Genomic DNA, 20568 nt, shown 5'->3' with positions numbered 1-20568 from the left:
TATCATATCATATCATATCTATACAGCCGGAAACAGGCCTTTTCGGCCCTCCAAGTCCGTGCCGCCCAGCGATCCCCGTACATTAACACTATCCTACACCCACTAGGGACAATTTTTACATTTACCCAGCCAATTAACCTACATACCTGTACGTCTTTGGAGTGTGGGAGGAAACCGAAGATCTCGGAGAAAACCCACGCAGGTCACGGGGAGAACGTACAAACTCCTTACAGTGCAGCACCCGTAGTCAGGATCGAACCTGAGTCTCCGGCGCTGCATTCGCTGTAAAGCAGCAACTCTACCGCTGTGCTACCGTGCCGCCCATGTGGCAAAATGTGTAGGAAAAAAAACTGCAGATGCTGGTAAAAATCGAAGGTAGACACAAAATGCTGGAGTAACTCAGCGGGACAGGCAGCATGTCCTAGATGTGGCATATTGATTGGCATGGATGAGTTGGGCCAGAGGGTGTCTCCATGAGTAGTTTAAAGAGCATGACAGTGGACATTCAATTAAGCAAATAATGCATGATTTGCAAGAAATATACAACAGGGAAAATGATCCAAGAATGGTTTGAGGGGAAATTAAGAGTCACGAATCCAATGTGTACACATTTGCCAGAGAAAGCAATGTCTGGAGATGGAGAATATTTTTAGAATTCAGTAAAGGATGACTTTAAAAATTGATAAAGAAAAGGAAAATTGAATATGAGAGTCAACAATTGAGAAAAAAATGATTATGTATAAAGGATAGCTAAATGTACCTAAAATATGTGTTTCTATGATTATATATAACACATAAGCCGTTACACTCTACAGCCATTAGGCTATTAAACACTACAACCTCCAAATAAGCTCTGAATTACATAGATTATTATTGTTATTATTGCACTGTTATAGAAACAGAAAATAGGTGCAGGAGGAGGCCATTTGGCCCATCAAGCCAGCACCACCATTCAATGTAATCATGGCTGGTCATCCACAATCAGTAACCCGTGCCTGCCTTCTCCCTATACCCCTTGGTTCCGCCAGCCCCAAGAGCTCTATCTATCTCTCTTTTATATTCATCCAGTGGTCTCCTGCCTTCTGTGGCAGAGAATTCCACAAATTCACAATTCTCTGGGTGAAATCGTTTCTTCTCACCTCTGTTTTAAATGACCTCTCGTGTATTCTAAGACTCTGGCCCCTGGTTCTGGACTCCCTCAACATTGGGAACATTTTTCCTGCTTCTAGCTTGTCCAGTCCTTTTATAATTTTATATGTTTCTATAAGATCCCCTCTCATCCTTCTAAACTCTAGTGAATACAAGCCCAGTCTTTCCAATCTTTCCATATAACCATATAACCATATAACAACTACAGCACGGAAACAGGCCCGTTCGGCCCTACCAGTCCACGCCGACCACTCTCCCTGACCTAGTCTCATCTACCTGCACTCAGACCATAACCCTCTAATCCCCTCTTATCCATATATCTATCCAATTTACTCTTAAATAATAAAATCGAGCCTGCCTCCACCACTTCCACCGGAAGCCCATTCCATACAGCCACCACCCTCTGAGTAAAGAAGTTACCCCTCATGTTACCCCTAAACTTTTGTCCCTCAATTCTGAAGCTATGTCCCCTTGTTGGAATCTTCCCCACTCTCAAAGGGAAAAGCCTACCCACGTCAACTCTGTCCGTCCCTCTCAAAATTTTAAAAACCTCTATCAAGTCCCCCCTCAACCTTCTACGCTCCAAAGAATAAAGACCCAACCTGCTCAACCTCTCTCTGTAGCTTAAGTGCTGAAACCCAGGCAACATTCTAGTAAATCTCCTCTGTACCCTCTCCATTTTGTCGACATCCTTCCTATAATTTGGCGACCAGAACTGCACACCATACTCCAGATTCGGCCTCACCAATGCCCTGTACAATTTTAACATTACATCCCAACTTCTATACTCGATGCTCTGATTTATAAAGGCAAGCATACCAAACGCCTTCTTCACCACCCTATCCACATGAGATTCCACCTTCAGGGAACAATGCACAGTTATTCCCAGATCCCTCTGTTCCACTGCATTCCTCAATTCCCTACCATTTACCCTGTACATCCTATTTTGATTTGTCCTACCAAAATGCAGCACCTCACACTTATCAGCATTAAACTCCATCTGCCATCTTTCAGCCCACCCTTCCAAAAGGCCCAAGTCTCTGTAGACTTTGAAACTCTACTTCATTATTAACTACACCACCTATCTTAGTATCATCTGCATATTTACTAATCCAATTTGCCACACCATCATCATCATTAATGTAAATGACAAACAACAGTGGACCCAACACAGATCCTTGGGGTACTCCACTAGACACTGGCCTCCAACCTGACATACAATTGTCAACCGTTACCCTCTGGTATCTCCCATTCAGCCATTGTTGAATCCATCTTGCAACCTCACTATTAATACCCAACGATTTAACCTTCTTAATCAATCTTCCATGTGGAACCTTGTCAAATGCCTTACTGAAATCCATATAGACAACATCCACAGCCTTACCCTTATCAATTTCCCTGGTAACCTCTTCAATCTTTCCATATAACCATATGAAAGTTATGAAAGTTATTAAATCATAATCAAATACCCCAGGATTAAAAATGGGCCTACCTACGATTATTTTCAGCCAGTTTTGTGATTAACATTTGCCCAAAATTTAATGCTTTTAAAATTTGAAAACAAAAATTTGAGGGAAAAAAAATATTTATAAAACATATAGGACATATGGGACACTTACTGATTTTGAAGCTCCCTTACAAAATGTCAGCACCTAACCCACCACGTGGTCTGTAGTTCACACCAGGGTCATTATAATCGCGTTGTTTGATTTTTTTTTTTTAATTGCGACAAGTGCAAAAAAAAACTCTACTCCTTGACCTACGATGGGGTTACATTCTGATAAATAGACAATAGACAATAGGTGTAGGAGGAGGCTATTCGGCCCTTCGAGCCAGCACCGCCATTCAATCTGATCACGGCTGATCATTCTCAATCAGTACCCCGTTCCTGCCTTCTCCCCATACCCCCTGACTCCGCTATCCTTAAGAGCTCTGTCTAGCTCTCTCTTGAATGCATTCAGAGAAATGGCCTCCACAGCCTTCTGAGGCAGAGAATTCCACAGAATCACAACTCTCTGACTGTAAAAGTTTTTCTTAATCTCAGTTCTAAATGGTCTACCCCTTATTCTTAAACTGTGGCCCCTGGTTCTGGACACCCCCAATATTGGGAACATGTTTCCTGCCTCTAACGTGTCCAACCTCTTAATAATCTTATACGTTTCGATAAGATCTCCTCTCATCCTAAATTCCAATGTATACAAGCCTAGTCGCTCCAGTCTTTCAACATATGATAGTCCCGCCATTCCGGGAATTAACCTAGTAAACCTACGCTGCACACCCTCAATAGCAAGAATATCCTTCCTCAAATTTGGAGACCAAAACTGCACACAGTACTCCAGGTGCGGTCTCACTAGGGCCCTGTACAACTGCAGAAGGACCTCTTTGCTCCTATACTCAACTCCTCTTGTTATGAAGGCCAACATTCCATTGGCTTTCTTCACTGCCTGCTGTACCTGCATGCTTCCTTTCAGTGACTGATGCACTAGGACACCCAGATCTCGTTCGCACGTCCCCTTTTCCTAACCCCATCGTAAATCAAAAAAATGGTACGTCGAAAATGTATTTAATACACACCTGATCACGTGGGCAGAAGCGAGCGGTGGCTCGCTGCCGTTGCCCAGCTTTTGCCCCATCATAAAGTCGAAGCATTGTAAGTCAGGGAGCATCTGTATCGTGTGATAATGAGCATTGACAACATTAGGGACAGCAGAATGAGACATCGCTAAAATAGGTGAGCAAACTCGATTTTTATTTCGTGATTTTAGGTTCTATTAATTATTAAGTATTTCAATGGTAAGCTTAAACACAAAGTATAAATGAATAATAAAAAAAGACAATAAATATAAAAACGGTCCTCACGTGACACATTTCACACGTGACCAATGGGGCACCGCTACTCACGTTCTGCTGCAAAAACTTGGGACATCAGAAATCCATCTAATTGGGTGATAAGTGATAAAAAATCATAAGCATAATCAGAATTTGGGTTGCATAGAGTTATTTAATTGCAAAATTAATGTAATCTTTCTGGCATAAATTAGCCTCAGGATTTGATGAAATCCTGCTTGAAATATGTTACAATAAAAGGCAAGAAAGCACAGGCGTTTCTGATAATTTTCCTTATACAAACAGATTTATTTATTTTTGCTTCATCTCATTATTTTGGCTATACACCATGATCTACACCACTTAAAATACAGGATATGAAACAATGGGAATATTACATTACAAAAACAGGAAAATAACCTGGAAGTTTGGAGTCCTTCAGTTTCACTACTGAGTGCTGTATTTATGGAAACACTTATATGAATGAATAAATGAATGAATGAATGAATGAATAGAAGGTATTTATTTCACAAAATGCTGGAGTAACTCAGCAGGTCAGGCAGCATCTCTGAAGAGAAGGAATGAGTGACGTTTCGGGTCGAGACCCTTCTTCAGAATGAATGAATAAGTTTATTGGCCGAGTATGTGCATATACAAGGAATGTGCCTTTGTGCTCCGCTCACAAATGACAACACAAACATACAGTTAACAATTAAGAATAAAGCATAACCACATCAAAACAATAAGGATACAACATTACGGTCTAAACATGTGGGTGAAAATAAACCAGAGCAAAAGAGAGACTACAGACTTTGGTTGTTGAGTAGAACTATCACTCGTGGAAAAAAGCTGTTTTTATGTCTGGCTGTGGCTGCTTTGACAGTCCGGAGTCACCTTCCAGAGGGAAGTGCTTCGAAGAGTTTGTGGCCAGGGTGAGAGGGGTCAGAGATGATCTTGCCCGCTCGCTTCCTGGCCCTTGCAGTGCACAGTTCGTCAATGGGGGGAAGGTTGCAGCCAATATGTATATGTGTGTATGTCTTTTTGTATGGGTATATACACACACACACACACACTGAATGTTTTGCTGGTTTATTATATTGTTTATAGCGTACTATGTTTACATATTGTGATGTGCTGCTGCAAGTAAGGATTTCATTGTTCTATCTGGGACATATGACAGTAAAACACTCTTGACTCCTGACTATAAAGGAAAAGCCGAACAAGGCAAATGTTTCTGACAGGGACGGGAGCATTTAGAAAGGGGAATAAGGATAGGTCAGAGAAATTGACAAATACCCTCTGTATTTACTGAAGGAGGCACAAAAAAACTCACCAAAATCCAGGAAAGTCAGGGTCCAATGTAAACGAGGGCTGAAAGAAATGTAAAGAAATACTAATGGAGAAGTGAATGAGCCTGATAAATCCAGATCTCAGAATCTGGAACAGGTGGCAATGACGATAGTAAATGGTCTGTGATCATCTGCTAGGAGCTGGCAAGGACCTGCTGGGCTAAATTGTGAAGTCTTGTAGCTAAGATTTCCCAAACTGGGCAGATCTGTAAGACTGAGTAGGCTAGGCATCCATTTTCCAAAGTTTGGACTCATAACAGGCAGCTTCATTGTAAAATACAACATTTTTGGAGGGAACAACAAGCAGGATTAAACCAGGAGTAGACACACAATGCAGCAGTAACTCAGCGGGACAGGCAGCATCTCTGGAGAGAAGGATTTGATGAGGTTTCGGGTTGAGGCCTTTCTTCAGTCTGAAGAAGGGTCTCGACCCAGAACGTCACCCATTCCGGGTATAGGTTACTCCAGCATTGTGTGTCTATCTTTGGTGTAAACCAGCATCTGCAGTTCCTTCCTACAGGATTAAACCAGAATGCTTCCTCTAGTTGAGTAGTCCAGAACAGTGGGCGACATGGTGGCGCAGCGGTAGAGTTGCTGCCTTACTGCGCTTGCAGCGCTGGAGACCCGGGTTCGATCCCGACTACGAGTGCTGTCTGTACGGAGTTTGTACGCTCTCCTCGTGACCGCGTGGGTTTTCTCCGTGATCTTTGGTTTCCTCCCACATTCCAAAGATAGATTTGTCGGTTAATTGGCTTGGTATCAATGTAAATTGTCCCCAGTGTGTGTGTAGGGTAGTGTTAATGTGCGGGGATCGTTGGTCGGTGCAGACTTGGTAGGCCGAAGGGCCTGTTTCCGCGCTGTAACTAAACTAAACTAGTTTTCACAATCTCAAAATAAGGGGTTAGTTCATTTTGAACTTAAATGAGTCACAAGTCTTTGAGTGTTTGAAAAGCGCTATATAAATGTAATGCATTATTATTATTATTATTATGTGTGAAATTGTCATATTTTTAATTGTTGCATTCCAAAATATTCATATCATCATATCATATATATACAGCCGGAAACAGGCCTTTTCGGCCCACCAAGTCCGTGCCGCCCAGTGATCCCCGCACATTAACACTATCCTACACCCACTAGGGACAATTTTTACATTTACCCAACCAATTAACCTACATACCTGTACGTCTTTGGAGTGTGGGAGGAAACCGAAGATCTCGGAGAAAACCCACGCAGGTCACGGGGAGAACGTACAAACTCCTTACAGTGCAGCACCCGTAGTCAGGATCGAACCTGAGTCTCCGGCGCTGCATTCGCTGTAAAGCAGCAACTCTACCGCTGCGCTACCGTGCCGCTGCGCTACAATACTATCTATTGTAAAATACTTTCCTTTTTTAAAGGGTTTCCTGTGTTTTATTTTCTGTCTAAGGTGTGAAAGTTTGAGGTTAGTTTGAGTTTGTCTCGTGTACCAAAGGTACAATGGAAAACTTTTGTCAGCGGAAAGGCAAGAAGTGATCAAGGGAAAGACGAAAGTGATCAAGCAATTTAATTTTCTTTGCAACCTGTCGGAAACAACTTTTAGTTAGAGGATTACATTGAATATATATTGTTCTAAATCTGTGTTTGCCAAGTTCCCACAATGAGGGTGACGTTCACCTTTGGCGATAGAAAACTGGCAGCTTTGTCTCTGAGTTTCATGGCAAGAAAATCAATTGGATGAATATTAGATTGCTACTCTGCTGCCCTGACTTTCCTTCACCTGTCATTGTTTAAAACCACTTTCAGCGATGACTGTTCTTAATGCAGGACGGTAATGCTGAGTTGCTGATATTCCGATATAAAAACAGACCAAAATGTAATTAGAGTCATTTTCATGCTTTCAAAAAATTGAATTGTCTGGTTCCTCAAGTTAAGCAACATATGGGAAAGTAACAGTTCAATGTTACGGGTAATTTAAAGCAGAGTCAATTCCATGTGGACATGAACATTCTTTAGAAGATGCAGGTTTTCTGTAACAGTTCAGGAAACAATGATGGCTCAGTTGTGAGCTGACTTTCCTTGCTGTACTGTGAAGGCAGAAGTGAAAATTGGTTAGTCCTGTCCTACCCTGTGTTTGCAAAGAAACATAGGAAAAATATGTGCAGGAGTAGGCCATTCGGCCCTTTGAGCCAGCACCGCCATTCAATATGATCATGGCTGATCATCTAAAATCAGTACCCCGTTCCTGCTTTCTCCCCATATCCCTTGATTCCGTTAGCCCTAAGAGCTAAATCTAACTCTCTCTTGAAAACATCCTGTGAATCGGCCTCCACTGCCTTCTGTGGCAGAGAATTCCACAGATTCACAACTCTCTGGGTGAAAAATATTTTCCTCATCTCAGTCCTAAAAGGTCTACAGAGCTGCCAACCATTACGTTTTTGACATATTTATTGCGTTTTTTTGAGATAATTATGGCAGTACGATTTTTCTTAGTAAAACACGTTTTTTTGAAATTCTGATCGTATGTCCATGTATTGGGGGATTGCATGTAAGGTCAAAGTGCATGACGCACGGAGTCGTTCAAGCCATCTGGAGGACATGGCATCTTCCAGCATACACTAGCAACACATGCAACAGGTACATTCTTACCTTTAAAAAGCCGCCAAAAGGACAATTTTTGTGAAGAAGCTGGAGGATCTGGCGGAGGAAGAGGAACCAGGAGAAGGGCTGCCAAGCCCTAGACGCAAGAAGCAGCTGGGAAGACGTCTGGCCAGCCGGTGGGAGAAGGGGAAACGCAGCCAGGAAACGAGGCAGGAGAGCAAGGCCGAGAAACAGGGGGCCAACTGACCGGCTAGCCGGGGGAGAAGAGGAGGAGGAGGAGGAAAGGACGGGATTGAGCGAGCTGGGAGAGGAGCAGCGGGAAGAACCCGAGCCGAGGGTCTGCAGGGGCAGAAGCAGCGAGCGCTGGAGGTGGGCGACCCGCCTGAGGGCGAAGGGCCCAGGGAGGAAGGGCTCGATGGTCTTGGAGGAGGAGGCGGTGAAGACGAGGAGCGGAGTGTCGAGCTCGAAGAGGAGGAGGAAGAGGACCAGGGAGAAGCCGATCGGTGGCATTGGCCGAGCAGCAGCAAGAGCTGGGCCGGGCGCTGGGAGCCGAGGTGGAGGACCAGGCCACGGCTCTGCTCGGCGGCCCTAGCCACGAGGCGTTGAGCGCCGACCAAGTGGAAGCGGACCACGGCTGGTGGAGAAGGCGAGGATCCTTCATTGCTTCTACTCTGGGGCTGTAGAGAGCATCCTGTCCGGCAACATCACAGTCTGGTTTGGGAACAGCTCTGCCCAGGACAGGAAGACCCTGCGGAGAGTAGTGCGTTCGGCAGAACGCACCATGGGAACTACACTCGCCCCCCTGCAGGACCTATACATCAGGAGGTGCAGATCCAGAGCCAGCAACATTATGGGGGACCCCTACCACCCCAGCAACGGACTGTTCCAGCTGCTAGGGTCAGGCAAACGCCTCCGCTGTCACGCTGTGAAAACAGAGAGGATGAGACGGAGTTTCTTCCCACAGGCCATCAGGACTGATAACTCCAGGGACTAAATTTTGTCTTCTCTGTATTAACTTTAATTTATATGCTGTAACTGTGCACAATCCGCAGGCATTGCCACTTTCATTTCACTGCACATCGTGTATGTGTACGTGACAAATAAACTTGACTTGACTTGAGTGGGGAGCAGGGCTGGAGGGCCAGCATGAGCGGCGAGGGGCCGAAGGAAAAAAAACACTTTTTTTCCACTAAAAATCCCTTTTTTTTTGCCATCTGTGTTCCATTTTTTGGTTTGACAAGGTTGGCAGCTCTGGGCCGACCCCTTATTCTTAAACTGTGTGACCCCTGGTTCTGGACTCCGCCAACATCGGGAAAAAAATTCCTGCATTAGTTTATGATTTAGTTGACAATCTGTTGAATGGCAGTTAGGTCTGGGATTACGATCTACTTTCACTTCCCCATTTGGGTTTTAACATTCGTTTTGTATATACTTCTGCTTCTTTCATGGCCGGGATGAACTAACGTCACACACATGAGGGAGAAATAATCAGGGGACCCCATGGGTGTAATTAAGCCTTCAGGGAGTGCATGGGAATAGATTTTAAAACCAATGACTGAAAGAATTCCTCTTCAATTCAGGTTTGTTTGAATATTTCTTCATGGCAAAGTATTCAAATATAATTAACTATTTTGTGAACAGAAAACAGTTTCATTCCAATGATTGGTCGTAGTAACTTAAAATTCTGAACTGAATTTCTCCTTGGATGTGGTAAAATTTCTATTTGTTTTTCATTAGTTAGGAATTAACAATGTATTCTACATTCACCAGATGAAGAAGCATATGTAAAGAACAATGTTACCAATGGAGGCTTATTTATTTTGCGTGTTAAATTGAGGTTGAAAATAATTCACTTTGAAGCATTCATTGTTGTACCTTGGATCCAGTTTAGTTGAGTTTAATTTAGAGATACAGCCCACTGACTCCGCGCCAACCAGCTATCCCCGCACATTAACACACCCACACACACTAGGGACAATTTACACATACACCAAACCAATTAACCTACAAACTTGTACGTCTTTGAAATGTGGGAGGAAACCGAGGATCTCTGAGAAAAGTCACAGGGAGAACGTACAAACTCCGTACAGTCAGCACCCGTATTCGGGATCGAACTCGGGTCTCCGGCGCTGTAAGGCAGCAACTCTACCGCTGCGCTACCCGTGCCGCCCTTAAAATTAAAGAGAGAAAATTAGTGTTGGAAAGATTGAATTTCCTAAAAGTTTTTATTTATAGTTGTATTTACATCTAGTTACATTTTATCTTCCAGAAATACCGCCATATAAAACTCCGAAAAGGATATTAAGAAAGCCGCAGCCCAATCCGAATCTCGAATCTCCTGGTAATGACTCCGAGTTACAGCAAGACATTTATTGGGATCAGCATTCTCCAACCACATTTAAATTGGGTAAAGTAGCAAGTTATCAATTATATGATTGAGATTTGAGAAATCCTACCTTCTTTTAGTTAATGATCTTTGTTTCATTATGCATTTTCTCTGCCTTTATCTTTTTTTCTCATCGACTGGCCTCCCCCATTTTATTGCCTCCAATTTCACCATCTGTAGATCTTCAGTCATTCAATATTAACAAATCTGCCCAGCTTGTTCATCATACTTGTCTTGCTAAGTATCAAGAACTATGCAATGTGTACGTTCAACGTTGTTACACGGAACATGGACCAGTAGAGCACAAGAACAGGCCCTTTGGCCCAAAATGTCTGTGCTGAACATGATGCCAAAACCAACTGTTATAGAAACATAGAAAATAGGTGCAGCAGGAGGCCATTTGCCCCTTTGAGCCAGCACCGCCATTCATTGTGATCATGGCTGATCATCCACAATCAGTAACCCGTGCCTTCCTTCTCCCCATATCCCTTGATTCCACTAGCCCCAAGAGCTCTATCTAACTCTCTTTTAAATTCATCCAGTGAATTGGCCTCCACCGCCTTCGGTGGCAGAGAATTCCACAAATTCACAACTCTCTGGGTGAAAAAGTTTCTCCTCACCTCAGTTTTAAATGGCCTTCCCCCTTTATTTTTAGACTGGCCCCTGGTTCTGGACTCCCCCAACATTTTTCCTGCATCTAGCTTGTCCAGTCCTTTCATAATTTTATATGCCTCTATAAGATCCCCTCTCATCCTTCTAAACTCCAGTGAATACAAGCCAAGTCTTTATCTGCCTGCACACAATCCATATCACTGTTCCCTGCATATCTTTATGCCTATCGAGAAATCTAAGTGGATCGTATCTGCTTCAACCACAACCCCCAGCACCCACCCATCCAGGCACCCACCACTCTCTGTGGGGAAAAAAAACTTACTTCATGATTGAATGGCAGAGTAGACTTGATGGGCCGAATGGCCTAATTCTACTCATATTCCTTATGACCTGATGACATCTTAAGATTTAATTTGTAACATTACACAAAGCTTGTAGGGAAAGATTTAATAGGAACCTGAGGAGCAACTTTTCCACACAGAGGGTGGTGGGTGTATGGAACAAACTGCCAGAGGAGGCAGCGACTATAACAACATTTCAATGACATTTGGGCAGATAGATAGGATAGGAAAGGTTTATAAGGTCATAGGGTCATACGTGACAGGAGCAGAATGAAGCCATTCGGCCCATCAAGTCTACTCTACCATTCAATCATAGCTGATCAACCCTCCCTTCTAACCCCATTCTCCTGCCTTCTCCCCCTAACCTCTGACACCAGTACTAATCAAGATTCTATCTTACAAAATACCCATTGACGGCCTCTACAGCCTTCTGTGGCAAAGAATTCCACAGATTCACCACCCTTTGACTAAAGAAATTCCTCCTCAAATCCTTCTTATAGGAACGTCCTATAATTCTGAGGCTGTGGCTATTTGGATCGTATCTGCTTCAACCACCGCCCCCAGCAGCAGGTTCCAGGCACCCACCACTCTCTGTGGGGAAAAAACCTTGCTTCACACATATCCCTTGTGCCAGAGGTTATGGGGAGGCAGGAGATTGGGGTTATGAGGGAGAGATAGATCAGCCATGATTGAATGGCGGAGTGGACTTGATGAGCCGAATGGCCTAATTCTACTCCTATCACTTATGATCTTTAAACTTGGTCCCTTCCACCTTAAATCTATGCCCTCTCGTATTTGATTTTGTAATTCTTGGAAAAAAGGTTCTGACTGTCGACCCTATCTATGCCTCTCATAATTTTATAGACTTCTATTATGTCTCCCCACAACCTCAGGCGTTCCAGACAAAGCAAACCAAGTCTGTCCAACCGCTCTCTATAGCTAATACTCCACTAATTGGGGTAGCATTCTGGTAAGCCTCCTCTGCACCTGTACCAAAGCCTCCACATCCTTCCTGTAATGGGGTGACCAGAACTGCGCGCCAAACTCCAAATGCACGCTGTACTCCAACTATCCTTTTACCTTAGCTGGCCAGCTTTTATTGCACACAACTTAAAGGAAATGTTTTTGTTGTTAGCTTTCAATAGGTCTTACTGGGGAAAAATGTACCTTATGTGGCAAAACAAATTCCTCGTATGTTGCAAAACGTACTTGGCTAATAAAGTATGATTATGATTCCATTTCAGGATGGAAAAGTATGCACTTTGTTTATTCAATGTAACATGGCAACCTTGCTTCACTGTGAAATGACTAACATCTCTGCTGAAATATTTCACAGCATCAATGAGATATTGAGCATTTGGCCTCCATATATCTTGTATAATTTCAAGGTCATCAAATTGATAATCAGGCGTTTGTTCATGTTCATAAGTGATAGGAACAGAATTCGGCCTTTTGGCCCATCAAGTCTACTCCGCCATTCAATCATGGCTGATCTATCTCTCTCTCCTAACTCCATTCTCCTGCCTTCTCCCCAATTTATAATTCTTTGCAAACAAGAAATATTCACAATCAATTTGCTTGTAAAAAGTAACAAATAGTTTATTTCCTTCTCGAGTCAGTTTGGTCTTTATTGACACGAAATATATCTTCATGAACAAAAGTTAATTTAGCCCCTCACCTTTTGTCACACAGGCAATGGAAAGAAGACATGTGGACCTTCTCAGCGTGCGGTGGAAATATCTGACGTTGTTAATCGTATTGCTCCTCAGGTAGCCAAGTGTTTCGTCAACCGACTGTGGCAGATCTGAAACCTTTTCATTGTTCGCAGAGTGTTAGACTAAACCCGAAATTGGTGCATCAAAGTTTACAGGTGCTCCCCAGCCTACGATGCTTCGACTTTGCGATGGTGCAAACGCCAGCGATCCGTAGCGAGCCGCCGCTCGCTTCCGGCCACGTGATCACGTGTATTCAATGCATTTCCACTTACGATATTTTCGGTCTCCGATGGGTTTCTCAGAACGCAACCCCATCGTAAGTTGAGGAGTACCTATACAAGTGCTTTTTTTCAAAAACAATGCTAGTTTTGCACAAACTCTTGAATCACGCACAAATAAGCTGTTCAGCCCACCTGGTTTACGCTGATGTTGGTGCTGCACATGATCCTCTTTGTCATGCGGTCATAACGTGATCAGAGCAGAATTAGGCCATTCGGTCCATCAAGTCTACTCAGCTATTCAATCATGGCTGATCTATCTCCTCCTCCTAACCCCATTCTCCAGCCTTCTCCCCATAACCCCTGACACGCGTACTATTCAAGAATCTAGCTATCTCTACCTTAAAAATATCCACTGACTTGGCCTCCACAGCCGTCTATGGCAAAGAATTCCACGGATTCACCACCCTCTGACTAAAGATTCTATTTCATTCGATTTCTATTTCATTCTGTTCTGCCAACATAATCTACAATTTTCTCCCTTCATATTTATCGAAGGCCAAGTTCCATTCACTGGCTAAATAAACGGCACAGTGGTGCAGCTGATAAAACATCTGCCTCTCGGCACCAAAGAACCCATGTCTGCTCCCGACCTTTGGTGCGATCTATGTGGAGTTCGCACGTTCTCCATGTGAGTGCGTGGGTTTTCTCCGGGTGCACCGGTTTCCTCCACATCCCAAAGACGTGCAGGTTTGTAGGTTAATTGGCCCTGTGTAAAATGCCTGTTGTGTGTAAGGGAGTGGATGAGTAAGTGGGATAATATGGAACCAGTGTGAACGGGTGATCGGTGGTCGGCGAGGACATGGCGGGCCAAATGGCCTGTTTCATTGCCTCAAAAACAAAAGCTCTGAAATGTGTAGTGTTCACTGGTGACTAATTTTTCACTTATGCACAATATTTCGCCACATTTACTTTCTAAAGTCCTATCGAAATTTTATAGATAGTTAGAAACATGAAATGGGTCCCGTCCAGTAGTTGTCTGTGATCTTTATTGACAAGGGAGGAATAGATTGGGTAGATGCACAGAGTCTCTTGCCCAGAGTAAATGAATCGAGGACCAGAGGAGATAGGTTCAAGGTGACGGGGAAAAGATTTAATAGGAGTGAACAGCCATGATCACATTGAATGGTGGTGCTGGCTCGAAGGGCCGAATGGCCTCCTCCTGCACCTATTGTCTATTAGAATCTGAGGGCTAACCTTTTCACACAAAGGGTGGTGGGTGTATGGAATGAGCTGCCAGAGGAGGTAGTTGAGGCTGGGACTATCCCAACTTCTAAGAAACAGTTAGACAGGTACATGGATAGGACAGGTTTGGAGGGATATGGACCAAGTGCAGGCAGGTTGGACTAGTGAAGATGGGACATGTTGGCCGGTGTGGATAAGTTGGGCCGAAGGGCCTGTTTCCACACTGCATGACTCTATGACAGTCCAGTCAGAAGATGAGCTATGAACTAGAGAGAATGCTGATGTTGGGTTATTACCAAACTCGTTCATTAACACGATAAATCATCAGCAAAGTTTGCACCGTTGAAAATTTAATCTTCTATTTTTTAATGAATAATTTCACTGCTGAATGCAGTTTACCAATAATTGATAAATAAATTAATTTGGCACTTGATTAAAAGTTATTGCAGTGGAGAAAATGAAATTCAGATTGCCTTTTAAAAAAAATTGTTATTTTGTATTTAATATACAGACGCTCCTCAGCTTCCGATGGGGTTCCGTTCCGAGAAACCCATCGCAAACCGAAAGTGTCGTAAGTCGAGATGCATTGTAATACGCGCGATCACGTGGCCGGAAGCGAGCGGCGGATCGCTACGGGTCGCTGCCGTTTGCACCATCGCAAAGTCAAACTATCGCAAGTTGAAACACCGTAAGCACCTGTAAACAGCTCTGTCCAGGTTACTTATCACATCTTAATAGGCACGGAGTTACTCCAGCGCATTGTGTTCTACACGAGTTTCCCGCTTCTGTAGTTATAGACAATAGATAATAGGTGCAGGAGTAGGCCATTCGGCCCTTCGAGCCAACACCGCCATTCACTGTGATCATGGCTGATCATTCTCAATCAGTACCCCGTTCCTGCCCTCTCCCCATACCCCCTGACTCCGCTATCCTTAAGAGCTCTATCTAACTCTCTCTTGAAAGCATTGGCCTCCACTGCCTTCTGAGGCAGAGAATTCCACAGATTTACAACGTTCTTGTTAAGTATCAAAATCTGTGCAATGTACAGGTGCTTCTCAACTTACAATGGGGTTACGTTTCGAAGTACCCATCGCAAACCGGAAATATCGTACGTGGAAATGCATTGAATACACCTGATCACGTGGCCGGAGCGAGCTGTGGGTCGCTGCCCTTGCCCAGCGCTTGCACCATTGTAAAGTCAAAATATCGTTAAGTCGAGGCATCGTTAGTCGGGGAGCATCTGTACATGTTCAACATTATGAAGAAAAATTTGAAGAATCTGAAGAAGGGTCTCGACACGAAACGTCTCCCATTCCTTCTCTCCAGAGATGCTGCCTGTCCCGCTGAGTTACTCCAGCATTTTGTGTCTCTCTTCGGTGTAAGCCAGCATCTGCAGTTCCTTCCTACACAAGTTTGTCATTTTGTGTGCGTGTTCGTTAGCAAAGGATGAATATTTGTGAATGAAATTGAAAAGACAGTGTCCTACAGATTCTCAAAATCTGAAATAAAATCTGAATCAGAGTACAACGTTTACATATTCTGTTGTGCTACTGCAAATAAGAATTCTATTCTGCCTGGGACACATGACAATAAAACACTTGACTCTTGAAATAGAATGTGAAAATACTCAGTAGCTCAGGCAACATATGTGGAGGGAGAGAAAGATAGAAACATAGAAAATAAGTGCAAGAGTAGACCATTCGGCCCTTCGAGACAGCAACGCCATTCAATATGATCATGGCTGATCATCCAAAATCAGTACCCCGTTCCGGCTTTCTCCCCATATCCCTTGAGGGACAGAGTTAATGTTTCAAAACCTTTCATCGGGAATGTAAAATGGTAACTAAATATAAGTCCATAAAGTTGCATCTCCAACTTTAAGTTCTGGCCTGAAACATTATCACTTGTTTCTGCATAAGCATATGCTGTCTAAGTGAATATTCCTAGCATTTTCTGAAATAGTCTATTTTTTAATGCAATTTAATCTCTCCTTCGAAAATAAAGATTCCTCCCAAGTGAAATTCATATTTGAGTGCTTTTTTTCACTTTTAGAGTCATACAGTCTTACAGCATGGAAACAGGCCCTTCGGCCCAACTTGCCCACACCAGCCAACATAGCCCCATCTGCGCTAGTCCCACCTGCCTGCGTTTGGCCATATCCCTCTAAACGTGTGCAGAAAGGAACTGCAGATGCTGGTTTAATCCGAAAATAGACACAAAATGCTGGAGTAACTCAGCGGGCCAGGCAGCATCTCTGGAGAGAAGGAATGGGTGACATTTCGGGTTGAGACCCTTTTTCAGAATGATGAAACCTGTCCTATCCATCTGTCCCTCCAAGCCTGTCATATTCATGTGCCTGGTCAAATCTAATTTCCTGATTTCTTTTTTTAAGTTGAAAATATGCGTGTTGATGATTGGTAATTGGTATTTGTTTTTTGGATGAACAGCAATCGTCTGAAGGGTCTCTGAACATGTGGCTGGGAGAGGACGCAATCCAGTGTAGTCCAGCGCTTTCATTTCCAGAAAGGATCAAAGCATATAATTCAAGGTACGCACAATTCTTCAGTCTTTGAAGAGATTGAATTAACATTTCTTGTAGAATAAGATGTACACTCCAAAGACGTACAGGTATGTAGGTTAATTGGCTGGGCAAATGTTTTAAAAAAATTGTCCCAATGTGTGTAGGATAGTGTTAATGTGTGGGGATCGCTGGATGGCGTGGACCCAGTGGGCCGAAGGGCCTGTTTCCGCGCTGTATCTCTAAATCTAATTTCAGAGCAGCATGGTGGCACAGCGGTAGAGTTGCTGCCTCACAGCGCCAGAGACCCGGGTTCCATCCAAACTACGGGTGCTGTCTGTACGAGTTTGTACGTTTTCCCCGTGACCTGCTTGCGTTTTCTCCAAGATCCTCGGTTTCCTCCCACACTCCAAAGATGTACAGGTTTGTAGCTTACTTGGCTTGGTATAAGTGTACAAATAAAATTGTCCCTAGTGTATGTACCGTAGTGTTAGTGTGCAGGGATCGCTGGTTGGTGCGGACTTGGTGGGGCAAAGGGCCTGTTTCGCACTGTATCTAAAGTTTTTTTAAAAATTACTTTTAAAGTAACTACTTTGCAGGCATTTTTAAACAAATATCCAAAAATCTTTTCATTTTGTGGGTTGATGTGAGCTGGCATTTATTGCCTTTCGGAATATATTGAGGCTTTGCCTTAAATTGCTGAAACCGTAGAGTCATACAGTGATACGGCGTGGAAACAGGCCCTTCAGCCCAACTTGCCCACACCAGCCAACATGTCCCAGCTACACTAGTCCCACCTGCCCGCGCTTGGTCCATATCCCTCCAAACCTGTCCTATCCATGTACCTGTCTAACTTTTTCTTAAACTTTGGGATAGTCCCAGCCTCAACTACCTCTGGCAGCTTGTTCCATACACCCACCACCCTCTGTGTGAAAAAGTTACCCCTCGGATTCCTATTAAATCTTTTCCCCTTCACCTTGAACCTATGTCCTCTGGTCCTCTGTTTCCCCTACTCTGAGCAAGGGACTCTGTGCATCTACCCGATCTATTCCCCTCATGATTTTATGCACCTCTATAAGATCTCCCCTCATCCTCCTGCGCTCCGTGCAATAGAGACCCAGCCTACTCAACCTCTCCCTGTTGCTCACACCCTCTAGTCCTGGCAACATCCTCGTAAGTCTTCTTTGAACCCTTTCACGGTTGACAACATCTTTCCTATAACATGGTGCCCAGAACTGAACACAATACTCTAAATGCGGTCTCACTAACGTCTTATACAACTGCAACATGACTTCCAACTTCTGCAATGGCGGTGTCGAGATTGGGAGGCACAGTCGGAGCAGTCGAGATGAGTAACTGCTGCGTGTTAGGTAAATGGTGCAGTCTGCGTCCTCTGTGCATCTGTGGTGGAGAGTGGGGATGGTCAGGATGTGTAGGAAAAACACAGCAGATGCTGGTTAAAATCGAAGCTGGAGTAACTCAGCAGGTCAGGCAGCATCTCGGGAGAGAAGGAATGGGTGACGTTTTGCGTCGAGACCCATCTTCAGACTGAGTGGTCAGGTTGGCTAACTGAAGTGCACTCCGATCTTGACTAAGGGCACACAGGTTTCACAAAATGCTGGAGTAACTCAACGGGTCAGGTAGCATCTCGGGAGAGAAGGAATGAGTGACATTTCGGGTCGAGACCAAGGGTCTCTCATTCCTTCTCTCCTGAGATTCTACCTGACCCGCTGAGTTACTCCAGCATTTTGTAATACCTTCGATTTGTACCAGCATCTGCAGTTATTTTCCTACATTCCTTGACTAAGGGTGCTGTCTGTATGGAGTCTGTACATTCTCCCCGTGACCTGCGTGGGTTTTCTCCGGGTGCCCCAGTTTCCTCCCACACTCCAAAGAAGTACAGGTTTGTAGGTTAATTGATGTCGGTAAAATTGTAATTTGTCCCTGGTGTGTGTAGGATAGTGTTAGTGTGCGGGGATCGCTGGTCGGCGCGGACACGGTGGGCCAATGAGCCTGTTTCCGCACTGTGTGTCAAAAGTCTAAAGGATTATACTGTATTTGAGCTTGTAGGTTGTATAGGGAAAAAAAAATGATGATAGAGTACTATTTTCTGATATAAACTTAAAGAAAGTCAAATCAATTTAATGCATTCAAAAGAAAAGGATCCATTATTTCCGATTGTTCACGAGGTTCGAGATATAAACAGAACCGGTAACCAGAAAATGTCTAATAGAAACATAGAAAATAAATAGTTGCAGGAGGAGGCCATTCGGCCCTTCGAGCCAGCACCGCCATTCAATATGATCACGGCTGATCATCCAAAATCAGTACCCCGTTCCTGCTTTCTCCCCATATCCCTTGATTCCGTTAGCCCTAAGAGGTGAATCTAACTCTCTCTTGAAAACATCCAGGGAATCGGCCTCCACTGCCTTCTGTGGCAGAGAATTCCACAGATTCACAATTCTCTGGGTGAAAACGTTTTTCCTCGTTTCAGCCCTAAATTGCCGACCCCTTATTCTTAAACTGTGTGACCCCCCCCCTGGTTCTGGACTCCCCCAACATCGGGAACCTTTTCTCCTGCCTTTAACATGGATCAACGCATGACAGCCTAACACACTGTTAGAATAAATTCCAAGATTCATTCACACTTGAGAGCTCTTGATTAAGAATCTGTGCCAAAATCTGTTGAAAATACTTGGGCTTGGCTTTCCATCATCACAATGTATGTAGCATTCAGAATTGATAACATTATTAATGAACGTCAGCCCTCGCAGTGGTCTTGAGTAATACCCTGAAATAGCCCATTCACAAAGCTAATTCAAAAATTCTTAGCGTCATATAAATCACTGTGTGAACTTTCGGATTGAATTTCTCGCTGGGGCAGTCTGACCTTTATTTACTCAAGTTTCCTGGGGGATTGAGGCGGAGAATGACATCATTGGGTGACTAATCAAGTTTAACTAAAACCCCTGGAGATATTTTGAATTAGAAACAAAAGTCTCAACTTGTTGACAACGTTAACTGCTTTATGACTTGGTGCATTTGTGTGTAACTATTATCAATGTTTAATTCTGCTCCAGTCGGTTTATCAATCTCTGAAATTCATGGCCGTTCTAAGCTCAGTCGTTGTGCTTTGTGACTTTGGGTACAATAATCAGCATTTGGAAAAAAACAATTTCTTACGACTTTTATTAAAAGAAAACTTTTTTTTAAAATTTGAACCTTCAGATCTACAGAATTGAGTCTTGTAGATCTGTTTAGATGCGTTAATCCATGGTAAGGACATTTTCCCCATAAGGTCAGATAGTCAGAACTTCTATCCACCTCATCTGTGACCCTCGGACTATCTGTGATCGGACTTTACCGGCTTTACCTTGCACTGAATGTTATTCCCTTATCATGTATCCGTACACTGTGTACGGCTCGATTGTAATCATGTACAGTCTTTCCGCTGACTGGATAGCACGCAACAAAAGCTTTTCACTGTACCCCAGTACACGTGACAATAAACTAAACCGAACTTTCACCCAGAGCGCAAATGCAAAAGACTGGAGGGCATAGCTTTAAGAATAAAGGGACAAAGTTTAAAGGAGATGTGTGGTGGTGGGTGCCTGGAATACGATGTGTAT

General features: G+C 43.7%; 1 protein-coding gene across 4 annotated transcripts in view; it reads left to right on the top strand.

Moving 5' to 3' along the window:
• The window catches only part of etaa1a (ETAA1 activator of ATR kinase a), a 30118-nt gene that overhangs the window by 1688 nt on the left and 7862 nt on the right, over positions 1 to 20568 (top strand). For 2 of the 4 annotated variants that reach the window (XM_078405672.1, XM_078405673.1), the window contains exons 2-4: positions 10174 to 10311; positions 12936 to 13012; positions 16869 to 16969. In XM_078405672.1, the coding sequence (XP_078261798.1) occupies positions 10174 to 10311; positions 12936 to 13012; positions 16869 to 16969 (316 nt within the window). Of the gene's footprint in view, positions 1 to 10173; positions 10312 to 12935; positions 13013 to 15012; positions 15110 to 16868; positions 16970 to 20568 lie in introns of those variants that run through there. The other 2 variants (XM_078405674.1, XM_078405675.1) reach the window with 2 other exon arrangements.

The sequence above is a fragment of the Rhinoraja longicauda genome, chromosome 9 (assembly GCF_053455715.1).
Source record: "Rhinoraja longicauda isolate Sanriku21f chromosome 9, sRhiLon1.1, whole genome shotgun sequence".
Classification (NCBI taxonomy): Eukaryota; Metazoa; Chordata; class Chondrichthyes; order Rajiformes; family Arhynchobatidae; genus Rhinoraja; species Rhinoraja longicauda.
Note: the sequence above shows the minus strand (reverse complement) of the source record. Positions and strands in the feature narration are given on the sequence as shown.